Source organism: Falco punctatus (genome assembly GCF_963210335.1).
Source record: "Falco punctatus genome assembly, chromosome: 8".
Lineage (NCBI taxonomy): Eukaryota > Metazoa > Chordata > Aves > Falconiformes > Falconidae > Falco > Falco punctatus.
The window spans coordinates 29,598,465-29,611,679 of NC_137588.1; the positions used below are offsets into that span (position 1 = coordinate 29,598,465).

The following is a 13,215-nucleotide window of genomic DNA, read 5'->3' on the forward strand; positions in this document are numbered from 1 at the left end:
TGCTCTAAGGAAAGGAAGGATTAGTCTATGCTCTCAGGTGTGGATTGGTGCCAAACAAATGTTGGCAGTCAAACAGTACTATTGTAGGCAGATGTATTCCTAGAAAGATACACAGTAGTACTAAATGCTTCCATTTTTGTTCTTGGGATTAATAGTTCTAATGTAAAAATCAGCACCAGACTGAGCATGGAAACTCCTTGTGTAGTACAAAAGAAAAACAAGATGTTTAAACCATTACCTGTATTCTGGTCTCAGAATTCATGTAGCAAAGTTCTTCAGGGCAAGTGTTCTAACTTTTACTTCATGAAAGCTGTTGTCTCAGTGTAGGAGGTAATCCAGAGACTCCCTAGGACAGCTGTACAACTTGAAGTAAAATTTGCTAAAACATGAAGTGTTAGGAGTTCCTTATGTTTTTCAGAATAAAATTTATCAGTCTGGATTATGTTAGTTTTGCTTCAGTGGTACAAGGTTAAGATACTAATTGGTGATACAAGAGCTGGTGCTAAGGTAGACACCTATTTCTAGGGTTTTCTTAAAGCTATGGCAAAACCCCCTTGCACTCCAAGACTTTGGTCCAGGTTCTTGATACCTTACACTGTTCCAACAGTAGTAGGAGACTGCATAATCTTTTAAGAGGTATAAAAATGTTGTTACTTTGTCACATAATTCTTCTGCGACTTCGTTAGATTTCAGAAGGCTGGCAGTTGTGGAGCTGTTCTGCTCAGTTTGGTCTAATGGGGACACTGGAAGGAGCTACACGGTTGAACTGTTGTAGGACTGAAAAACCGAGTGCTTGAACTGTTCCTGGTATAAGATGGAGGAAAAAATCGGATAGTGTTCAAAAATAGGAAGAAAATAAGACACTTGGAAGGACACAGCCAAACCTAGGGTTTTGGCTTGTGTGCTTAAGCGAAATATAAGGTTAAATCCAAGGCTTAAGACTTTGGATGAAAAGGAGCAGGAGTGTTTTGGCTTGGCAGTTTGTGGTTTTTGTCAGACTTCTGTGACTAGGTTAACTGTGTGTTGGTTCAAGATTCCAGCACAACAAAACAATGAAAAAGAAATGCTAGTCCTAAAGATGAGCAAGAAGGACATAAAAGCTTTGATATGGAGAATCTCCTACTTCTCAATGGTTCAGAAGTAAAGAAATAGTGAAACTAGTTAAATGGAGTACTTCAGTTAAGCTGATGTGCAAGAACCAGCCCCTTGGAAAACTCCTCCCCAGGAAGAAGGCGGCAGTGGGTAGTATGAGTCACCAGCATCACAGACTAAACTGCAGACTTGTAATATGGATCCTCCAACTTCCAGAAATCTTAAAACTACAGAAGAAGTAGAATACTGAATGAACTATGGGTTTGTCTTTAAACCCTAGATCTCCTGCTGATGGTGTGCATTCAGTGTTTGCTTTTGGTGCCTCTGTAATCTGAATGTGTGAAGGTAGATCTGAATGCAACAGCAGATTGTCTGCTTCAGTGTTAACGTTGCTTTATGTTCTCATGTATTCTATGTACATTCAGTTATTTTGTGGATGGAAAGTGCAGGCATCTGAAATGGTGTGGTAACTTAGTGGGACAAGGGGTTATAGCACCATGCTCATGCCTAGTTTGGTTCTTGCTTATAACAAACTGAAGCAATCTAAAAATAGCTGTACACTGTTACAGTTCTTTCAGTGTCTTAGATGGACAGTAGCATGTGTCAGTGTGTTTTCAACTAAGGTTTTACTCACAGACTTTGAGACTGACATGCAGCATCACTCTGTCTCCTGGATGCTGATAGGTTCTTTTAGAAGGACAAAGTATAGCTAGGTTAATGCTGATGGCTCAAGTATTTTCTTGGAGTCTTTGAAGGAGGAAGGTGGCTAGCATTTTAGTTCAGCACTACTTAGTAACATTCTCCTCTGTTTAGGTAGCCATTAAGAATGATCTCTGCCAGCTGTCTGTGCTATTCCCAACCTACTACCTTGGCAAAGCCTTGATACTGAGATGCAATGTAGACTAGAAGTTGAAGATGGTGATTGAATGCCAAGGTGAAACTCGGTGAACATGGCACTTGTGCTCTTATCTTCATTCAGATGTGAACAACTGTTATAAGCTGCTCTGCTACCACACAGCTCTTTACTAGAGCCTGGTTAGTAAACTTACTAACTAAATTGTGAAACTGCCTTCCTGGAAGTGTGAGGCTCTTAGTAGTGTGAAACTCATAGCGTTAGTGTTACACACCATAAAATTATTCCAAGTTTATGTTCAACTGTTGGGAAATAGACTCTTGCAAACACTAGTAATTTGCAGACCGCTTGATCCACTCCTGGTAAGGGTGGGGTTTTTGTTGCTATTGCTAACACAGATATTTTTATTTTGAATATCTAATGCATTAGGGAACAGATCCTGCGTGTGAAGGCTGAAGAAGATAAAATCCCTTTACTGGTAGTGGGAAACAAATCTGACTTGGAAGAACGCAGACAAGTGCCTGTAGAAGAAGCTAGAAGTAAGGCAGAAGAGTGGGGTGTGCAGTACGTAGAAACCTCTGCCAAAACTAGAGCAAATGTAGATAAGGTAAGACAAATGTCAACTGCTCAATTAAATTGTTACTACTTGTTTAGTAGCTGAGTGACTAATTTCTCCTGCAGGACAAACAAATCCACAGTTGGGCTTCTGAAAGCCTAGATAATAAAAAATGAATGAATTCACTGGAATGTGTACACTTAAGGAAGTAGCTAGAATAAAGGAGCCAGAGACCTGGTACAGGTTAATGCTGTTGCCTTGTAACTGGAAGGCTGTTGGTTCAGGTACAAACAATAGTACACTGGGTAAAAGGGTTTAAGGATTCCATGAAGTATGTTATTTTGTTCAGTCTGTGTCCTATTAGAACAGCAATAAATAGCAAGTGACAGACTTAAAACTGTTCCCCCTACCCTACAGAGTTACATATGTTGTGGCTAATGTTAAAGATGTCGTTATTGTCTTGACAGAAAACTATTTTGAATTATGGGAACTTGTCTTGCTCTATCCCTGTCCTTTTTTGATTTGTTCATGCTGGTCTAGGGCAGTAATTTGCACCACGTTTCTGCTGCTGGCTTTTTGCATAAGCAGTGGTGGCGAGTTACTACAGAAGAGAGATGAATTATGACTATGGAGTGTTTGCCTAGTAGTAGGGAAAAATGAGTTTCAAGCCTCCCCTTCATTCTGTGTGTGCTGGGAGGTTTCTTGAAGAAGAGGGTGCCTTTTTACTTACTCATCCACAGAAGATGACCTGAAACTATAGTTGGGCCCTCTAAGGATCCAAGAGTGTGGTTTGGTAACCTGCATGTGTTTAAAAGTTGCAAATTATAAGTAGCTTTATCTTTGGACAAAGAACGCTTGCAGCTAGCTGTTCTTATAGACAGCTTCCTGTTTTGTCTGTATTAGTTTACAAATGGAAATGCTATTGGGGCATAAATGACCTAGTAGGACTCTTATTTCTTTCATTATTGGTTAACAATGCATATGAAACTCCTGAGTTGAGACCTTTTGATTATAAAGGACATGGAATAATTTGAATTTCATAAAGATCTGTTTTGACTTGTAGAAGGTTACTAGAAAGCCACTGTTAGATCCAGAAGTGGGATGATGTAGTAAAGCATAAATACCTAGGTTTGCTTTTGCCTACAAGCAGTCTCATGTGGCTAGCAAATGCCTAGCCTGTTTTGTACTTAAATTAGCTTTCTGATCAGTTTGAATTAACAGCAATGTAGCTGTCTGGAGTGTACTAGCATGGTGTTCCAGACTTGTTCTTGTAGGTCTTCTCTAGCTAGCTTGTGTGACAGGACACACTGGTTATCCTTTATGTAAGCACTGTTTTGTGTATATTAAGACAAGTTATCAGCCATTGTGCACTGGCACTGTAGCATAATTAAAAAAAAAAGCTTAGAAGGGGTTTCAATGAAACTACTCTGTTTCTGATCTGTTTCCAAGTATCAAAACCTTGTGTAGTTCCCCATGTAAAAAAAAAAACAAAACATAACAAGTTTTACTGTAGAGACTTATTGGGAAAAGTTATTTTTAGGATTGCAGAACAAGAGCACAGTGTCACTCCATAGAGTTAGGCTTTTTGGTTTGTTGTTTTGGTGATTTTTTTTTTAAGTGGTATGTACCTAGGCATCAGGTGTACAGGGGTGAAATCAGCTAGAATTTTGGAGAAAAGTCAGGAAGTCGTTATTCTGTTTCTTATAACAGTCTGAGAACTTTGTGTCTGACAGTGTCACTTGAATGCTGCAACTTTTTAGTTGTAAACCAGGCAGAATACTACTGAGCAGAGTGTGTTTGTAATTACATGTAAAGGACTGGAGTAAACGCTTTGTGTAGCTAACAAGTGATTTGCCTGGAAATATTTGTTAGGCACAGGCAGATGTTATCATGAACTGTAAATGCTACTTTTGTGCAAGTCACATTCAATAAAAAGCTCTTAAAGCAGGGCTGTTGGATGATTTGATAGCCAGGTAAGATTGTGCTATTTGCCACTGCTTGGCATGCTACATAATTCTGTTGAGTTTGTCACTAGAATCTGTCTAGACTCACTTCTGCTGTATTAGGTGCAGTCTGGTGCTACATCTTTATTTGCTGCTGAATACAGTAGTTTATCTCCTTTCCGGTGGCAGATCTCGTTTAATTTTTCTCTATTTTTTCCCTCCTAGGTATTCTTTGATTTAATGAGAGAAATCAGAGCAAAGAAAATGTCAGAAAACAAAGACAAGAACGGCAAGAAAAGTGGCAAGAACAAGAAAAGCTTTAAAGAAAGATGTTGCTTACTGTGATGCTTGGGAACTGTTGCTACAGGTGGCATGGATAAGATACCACTAAGGATATAGGGCTGGATTCATGAAAGGAAGTCTGTATTGACTCCTTTAATCTTTTGCTTCGCATATCACACCTTCAAAATGTGAAAACAGAACTTTGAAACTATTTCTGGTATCCAACAAAACTTATGCCTACTTAAACTGAAATGCGCTCTGTCTTCCCAGTGTCTTTCAAAACTAGAAACAGTTTCAGAACTACAATCCTTCTGCTTGGTTGTACAAAGTACTTTCATATTAACTTCCTAGTTTACTCTAATGCTCCTCCGAATATGTTACTCTTGAACCTCTACTGGCCTTAACAAGCACAGCTGTTCAGGTTCAAACACTTGTTTTTCTACTGTTGCTGCCCTTCTTGATGTTGCAAACTGCAGAAAAGCTAGATGACATCTGGTAAAGGGTTTGAGTCTTTCCATGTTCTGCTAGTTGTCACTGATATTTCTTACGCTGAAATCTGCTGGCTTCTCACACTCCATGTAAGAAGTAACAACTAACACTGGAGTGTCAACTTAAGCTTCCTTCCATGTTCTGTTTAGTCAATACAGCATTCATGAATCGAGCCTGTGGACTCAATTCAGACTCATTTAGGCAATGTAGAAATCGATATTTAAATCCTGGCTGGATGCATTCCCCACTGGCCTGTCCTCTCATCCTTAAATTAATGGTATGGGGTGAGAAAATGACTGTAAGCCTTTATTCAAAAGGAATAATATTGTCACAGTGTCCTTGAAATACTGTCCTGGGTTTCTTCAATGTATTGTGGCTAGACTTGATTACACTATATTTGTCATCCTTCCCCTCCCTGGTACTGGAATAGTGAAAATCAGTGATTTGATTGGTTTTGTTTGTTGGAACACTTGTGATCATGTTGAAAAGTGGGAACATCTGCATCTGTCTCTTGTCTTGCTGCAGATGAAAAATCTTGAGTAAGGATGGGTCACATCACACAAACATGACTTGGAATAAGTGAGGCATACATGCTACCTCTCTTTATGATTAGCTGGCTAGTGAGTTGTGTGGTGTCAAAAAGCAAAGTTAAGCAGTTGCCACATCTGTTACTCACTGCTAGTTTTATACGTATGTTTCTGATGCACAGCAACCTAGCACATGGGGATGCATGTTAAGTTTTGCTGTCAGTTATGCAATGGTGGTCATGTTTATCAATAAAACGCTGCCTAGAAATGGAGAAGTCAGTCCTTAGAAGGTGGTCTTGTCAGCTGAGTGAACTGAGCTTTCTAATGCAGTTTAAATGCAGCTGCCAAAAAACCACTTCTGTCACTGTGGAGAGTAACTGTCTCTTCTGATGGTGGAGTCTCTCAATGAATTATGGTTATCCTCTCTTTTTGAAGGAGTAGAGAGACTTAAGGGACTATTTTGCTTGGTAAGTGGATGCTTGAAACAGTTACTTGCTGGAAAAAAATATGCTATGTGATTGTTCAAAAAAGCACACTGCAGTACTAAATTAACATAGTGTTTCTTGAGGTGAAGGAGTAGCAAATACTGTTCAGTACTTAGTATTGTAATTTGAGGTTGAAAAACATTTTAACATGTACTAGATTGGTCTTGTGCATTCCACCTCTGAACTCTGAAAAAATGTGTTAGACATCAGAACCTCTGGCCTGAGGTTTCACAGGGACTTATCACAAATTCATTGTCTTCCATAACTATTCAATTTGTCAGGCAACTCATTGGATTGGGGAAACTGTACTAAATAAAAGGTGCTGTAATCTTCATTCTTGTCAAGTTAAATTCCTTCTTTGTTAATGTTGTCTTGATTGCACAAAAAGAATGGTTAACTAATTCAGAAGCACTTCTCTGTGAACAGTGTAATTAATCGGTATTACAAAGCGAAGGACAACAAGTTTTGAAGGAAAGGCTGGGATTCTGCAGGCTGACAGAACTTGTCACTTGAGCTCTGGTACCAATGTCTAAAGCCTAGGCACCTAATGGGGCACTTGGAGCTGTAACACTTCAGTGAAGTTTCCTTTTGAACTTCCATGGACTAAGTCCATTTCTGAGTGCATATTGTGCATACAGCAAATGAATGTCTCCTGGAGGAAGGCAACTCACTTAAGTTTGGCTTTCATTGAGACCTAAAGGTTAAGTCCTTAATTAACCTAAAGGATAAACAACAGTTGAGTTCACATTACAAGCTTATCTAGGTCAAGCCCCTCTGAGGCAGATTGTAAAATGTGTCTAACAAAACCAAATAAGCTTTCCTTGCTATATGAATAATGAACTCCGCAAAGCTCACAGTGGGCAGCTCGGCTGTATTGGCTCAAGAGGCTTGCATGCCTTGACCTTTGATCTCTTTAGTCTTAAAGTACCTGACAGTGTCTGATAGGACACATGAACAGATTCAGGTAGGACACTCAGAACAGTGGGTCTCCCGCTGGTGTTCTCACAGTCTATGTGCTGTTCTCACTCAGGTTTGTGGTGGGTTTTTTTGTTTTCTCTGATAAACTCCCCCGCTGAAGTGGACTTGGAAGAAGGTGCTTGCTGCTGTGTGGCTTGATGCTGCATCTCTTCAGTATGCTGTGCTAGTCACTTTTTCCAGAAAGACTAAGCAGCAGCTCTTCAGTATTTTTTTGTACTTGTGACAAACTTCAGCTTAACTTTCCAGTTACAGCTGAAAGATGATAAACAAGACAGCTACCTTGGCTACTTCATAATGGTAGGCAACAAGCAGTCTGACTTGTACCAGGAAGGCAGTAAAACTGTTCCCCTGGATGGGAATCCTGTTGCCTCCACCTTTTATGGTGGAAGTGCTTGAATGCATGTCTTTAAGGTCAGTATGATTTGAGGGTTCTTGATTGACTTCCAGGTATGCTTCACTGGACATCAACATCAGGTGGGTTGACTAGAGTGAATAAAAAAAAAAAAAAAGTGGTACAGAGCAATGCATCCTTTGGATTTGAGGGTTTCTAATTGAAATGAGTGCTTGTGGATTTGGTACATCAAACAAGGAGGACTTTGGCAAGAGGGGGTGTGGTGTGGGTGCCTGCTAGCCATGCTGTGTAGCTGAGGCAACTGAAGGTTGTATTGAAGCTGATATTGTAGCAAACATTGCATATTAGGTAATCAAAGACAAAGTCTTCATCTGTATAATGGGCTCTTAAATATTTCTGGAGCCTGGCTGTAGGCAGGTAACTGGATACTTGGAGCTTGAGGTCATATAAGACTTGACTATTCACTTGCACTTAAGCGTTCAAGTATTAATCTTGTGTAATGGTTTAATATTAAGTCGAGGAGCTGTTTACTGCTATATGCAGTCTTCCATATGTGGTTTAGCTGTGGGTATTGAAGTGCTCCACTCTTCCTTCTGATCTGTGCTAACACATGAGACAAGCCCGTGTTACGGTGGGGACTAAGTCATATGAAAAAAGCAGGTAAACTCTGGGAGTGCAAAGGCAGACTTGACTCTTCTGTTTTTTGAGGAGCATCTCCCCAGGTGGGAGTACAGATGCAACATGAAGTGCATCTTCAGTGACTTGTGCCATGTGTTCTATACAGACTAATGTGCCTCTACTGCATTTTTTAGGTGAACACTTGGTTTAATGAAGGGAAAGGTGTATGCTTGCATTTACTGGGCATTAAACCTCTGTAAGATGTTAATAGCTATCTGAAGTTCCAGTTGAGTCTTATCTGGCTAACATAGCCCTAAAGTATTCTTAAGCATTAAGGCACAAAGCTGTAATCTGGGCAGTAGTAAGAGTTGGGGGGGGGAACACATATAACTAAATGCTCACAAAGATATTCTTTTTAAAGCTTTCCAAAGCATTAACCCAGTACTTGAGGATGATATGTCTATCAATTCTTGTTCAAATAAAGGATACTCTTTAATCAGTTGAACTCGGAGATTATGTAGACAGAAGCTTTCTTTAATTGCTATAAGCGTATGTTGCAATGTTCACCTCCTGTTGACTTCATAGTTGGGAAAAGGAACAAAAAAAAAAGTATGATTTTCACTGTAATCTCCACACTTCATGGGAATGGCAGGTGTTCCTCTTGGGAGGCAAAGTGTTATCTCCAACACCAAGAGACAGGTTTAGTGTAGAGGAAGTGATTGTGATAGCAAGATTTCATAAAACTGCCTTTAAACTATGTATACTATACTATACAATGTAAATTCTTATTTTTTTCTTTCATAGCTTCAGAGCTTTGTCTCTAACTTGCACAAACACTTTTAATGTCTATAAAACTGGTTACTTTTCATTATCATGCTAATACAACTGATTTGTATTACTATTGATAATAAAAAGAAAAACAGGCATAATACTTGTTTGTTACTGATTTTTACAGCATTCTAAAAGCATGTCTAATCCCCAGATTCTTGAACCAGGCAACTTCCGACTTTCAGTGTCTGGAACTAACCTTTCTATCAAACCTGTCATGTGATTATATTACAGGCCGTGGGAAAGGAGGGGGAGAAGATATGACTGAGGACTTCATCCCATCATTGGTTTTCTGGAGATGGTCTACATCATGGGTCAGGACTCGACTGGTACAGCAGTTTGGTTCACTCATAGTTAATTTTCCACAACCAAATCAGATCACACAGCTTGTCTCAACTGTGTACATTGACGGTTGCTTTCCTCTTTCTTCAGTCAGTCTTGCGGCTCAAATAACAGAATAAGCAACACTGTGTGGAAACATTGATCCTTGTCTTCTGAGTGTGCCAGACTCCATTCTCAGTGTTGGTTTGCAATGAACAAACTGCAGCAGAGAAGCTGAGATGCCTCCAAGGCAGGATGGTTCAAGATAAACTCACTGCACGGTTATGCCACTTAATTTGGAGTGGCATAGAAGTGGGATTCACAGCAAACTTTTGAGCGCAGTCTCTGCTGCCATTGCTGTAGAAGTTGGATGTGGAACATCCTCTAACTGATGACTTCTGGCTAAGGATTGCAGCGATTTGTATGACCTTGTTTACCTGGTGCTTGCCCTGTGTTTGGTGGCCGTGGTGGTTTATGTAGCTCTCCTTTCCAGGGAAGCAGTAGTTTAAATATTCTGCAGCAGAGAAAGGCTAGCATGAAGTGCTGTGTAGGAGGCAGGAGAGGGTTCTGAGCACAGCTGGATTACATATCTGGAGCCAAAGCCTAGGATGGCACCTCTTCAAATACTGTGGGTGCTTGTGAGGAACAGGCCTTCCTCAAGTTGCAGCAGGATGAAACTGGAGAATGATTGCACGTGTGTAGCTTGGCTTCTGCCTTCATGCTTACATGTGTTCTGCCCCAGCCAGAACGCGAACTAGTGTGGTTCTGTGTGCTACGTGCTCTTGAGGATTCATCTGGGATGGTGCGGGCACCTGTTCCTGAGAACTGTTGGCTCCATCTTGTGGCTTTAAGGGTTAGAAGCTCCACCAATGGAGAGGGGCTGTTCAGCGCGCTCAGGCGAGCGTACACGTAGCTGCTATTAATCTGCTACCTGAATTACACGTAGAAATCCATGCTAACTAGATTCTTCTGTGCTTGTTGTTCTGCCATATGATTCTGTCATGCAGTAGGAGCCCTTGTTCTAAATTAAAATTTTCCTTTTTGCATGCAAATGCTAATGTTAGTTGTTGCCTAAACGTTAAAGAGTGTGCAGCAGAACTCCCAATTTCTCATGAGGATAGTAGCTTTACAATTTCTATGGCATTAAACCAGTTTGCATTGCACGTGTAAGTTTGTTCTGCTCACTGAGCACTGATTTGCATGCCACAAAGAATACTTATTGTTCCATGGGACTGTGTAGTACTTCACAAAACATTCTGCTTCTACGGGTGACTAAAGATGCTGGGTTTTCTTTGAAATATAAAGCCTTAAGGGGGGGGAGGGGGGGAGAATCCTATTAAAATCTTTTTTGTGTTCCCCGCCCCTCAGTCTCCTTCCCCCTGTGCACCCCCACCCCAAACTGCTTAGTGTCTGCTGTGGAAATAGGATCTTTTAGGGAAACACCAAAAAATGGTCCCTTAAGCCTTGTAACTGTAAAGGGGGGTGGAGGTAAAATGCTGAGGTGAGGCTGGGACCATATGCTCTGCACTTGCCTTCCTGATGAAGTCGATTAGTCTCCAGAGTTTACAGTCAAAGTTCCCCTCAATGAGCTTTGTTGCTTGGCTTTCAGGAAGAATCATGTTTTTGATATAATCAGACTTTGAGTTTATTTTTAAAGTCTAACATTCAGGGTATCGGAGGCTGTATGCGTGTTGGCTTCATAGACCAAATACCAGGATTCCAGGGCAAACTTGTGCATACATGTAGCATTGAAAGACAAGGAAAGTTACTCCCTACTGTTTAATAGTGCTCTGTTTTTGTTTTAAAAGGAAAACACATACAACAAACTGAACTTGCTGTTTGGATGAGTGTTCCTCAACCTGTGGTCTGTAAGAGTGCTCTGTAATGTGATTACCCTCCCCACAAAATGATGGCATTACATTTCTATATGTGTAAACAAGGAAAACAACTGTGGACTGGGGGAAGGAGTAATTATATAAAAAAATAGCCAAATTCTTTCTTGCTTCTAAATGAAAACATCATGGCAACGTTGCTCAAGATAGCCTACAGTTTCGCTCCTAAAAGTGTGTGGCTCTTCAGTTTTGGAAAGGCTAATGAGAACCTGAGAGAGATGGTCCTGGTCACACAGACCTCCCTGACAGAAGAATCCTTGCCCAAGAATGACAGGATTCAGGAATCAGAAGTTAAAACTTTGTTTCCCGCTTGAAATGTGGAGCTATGAAAACCAAAACCTACTGGGTTGCTGAACAAATGCCTGCAGGGTGGACTAGGCGTTTGGTTTTAGATATAGCTGTTCTAGTTGGTGCCCTGGTCACGAGTATGGAAGAACCTCTTTCACGCTGGGGTCTCTTATTTTCATTTCTTTATAGACCTGCTTGGTTCTTTGTCCTTGGATGTTCATCTTTATTCCTAGGGTTTCAAATATTCCTAGTTCTACTCAAGTTCAGACAGCTTAAATAAACGTGAGCCCTTCTTTCCTTTCACTCCTTTTGACTGTACTCCAATTAGGTGCAGAGCAGTGCCACTGGATGACAGGTACTCTTGTCCCCAGGTATGGTCAGTTGCCCTGTTCCAGCTCTGAAGACTGCAGGACAACAGGGTGAATCAGGCTATAGGAGAAACAGCTACCCACAGAAGGATTATGAGCACTAGGAGACCTGAACACTTCAGACTTTGCTAACGAAAGCTGCTTCCTACCCGAGGAACAGCAGCAGAGTATGTGATTCACCTACTCCTGCAGCCAGGTTAGAGCTTTCATATGTGATACCTTGAACAAATCCTTTTGAGCAATGATGGTAGCGCAGCAAACAGCTGAGCAGAGGGTAATATTGTGCCTGTTCCAGTTGTTGTGAATTGCCTCCCCCCACCACTGCTTCCCCTCCCTGAACAGTGTGGAGGGAGGAGGGCAGGCAGAGCTGCTCCTGTGTGGGAATAAAGGCCACATTTGCAGCTTTGCCTCAGGAGCTTGAAAACCATAAGTCAGGCCTCCAAAACTACAATTTTGTTTAGAAATAATGAGATGCTTTAGAAAATGAACTTGGTGTTCTCTTTCACAGTCCTTTTGTTTCCAGGCCTTTTGAGTACACTTGCTTCATGTTTGCAAGCTTTCTTTCTTCAACTATGATAGTAGAAGCATTTTTTTTTTGAATGAAAACAAAGATGTTCTTATGCTTGCTGATTCTAGCACCTGGGGCATAAATTTTAAGGTGTTGTGGCATTTGGAGAGGAGTGGAGGCAGGATGCACAAAATATTCAACTTTTAAGCCCTGTTTCTGCTGGGTCACCATCCTCTGCAGTAGGAATCTGAAGGACTGCAAAAGCTGAAGCATACGGACCCCCTGTTGGTGGTCCCAGCGTCTATCTTGGCAGCTTGCCAGGAGCCCAAGGGATGCACTTAATTTTCTTTATTCATTAGCATATTTTTAATCAAATCCATCAAACCACAATGTTTCCACATGTCTCTCCCATGGCAGATGAATGAAAATAGGTCAGTGCTCAAGTGCACCTTTAACATGCGGCAGTTCTGCAGTTCACTACTAGAGCTGCAGTTGGAGGACAGCAAATAACCTGTCCTCTGCACCTGGTGAAAACTTGTGATGAAGATGACTTCACTTCTCTCCTGAAAGAGGAAAGCATGTGAAGTTTGTCCATGATGCAAACTGCTTTCCATCCATTACCCAGTCGGAGGGCAGTAATAGCTGCATCTGAATCCTGTCCAGATTAGCTTCACGTTTACAGCATTTGTTGAATGTTAATTTCTAGTGAACAATCAAGCAGGTGCAATGTCCAGGTCTGAATTCCCTGGCCCTAATGAAGTTTCAAGATTGCTTACATCTACTTTAATAACAGACTTTTTACATTCTTGTCACCTGTAACCTACCTTCATATACC

The 13,215-nt window shown here is 40.9% G+C and overlaps 1 protein-coding gene across 2 annotated transcripts in view; it reads left to right on the forward strand.

Moving 5' to 3' along the window:
- Positions 1-6,561, forward strand: part of RALB (RAS like proto-oncogene B) — a 49,442-nt gene extending 42,881 nt beyond the window's left edge. For both annotated transcript variants that reach the window (XM_080399554.1, XM_080399553.1), the window contains exons 4-5: positions 2,375-2,552; positions 4,670-6,561. In XM_080399554.1, the coding sequence (XP_080255680.1) occupies positions 2,375-2,552; positions 4,670-4,789 (298 nt within the window). In that variant the 3' untranslated portion in view covers positions 4,790-6,561. The remainder of the gene's footprint in view (positions 1-2,374; positions 2,553-4,669) is intronic.
- Positions 6,562-13,215: the final 6,654 nt, after the last annotated feature.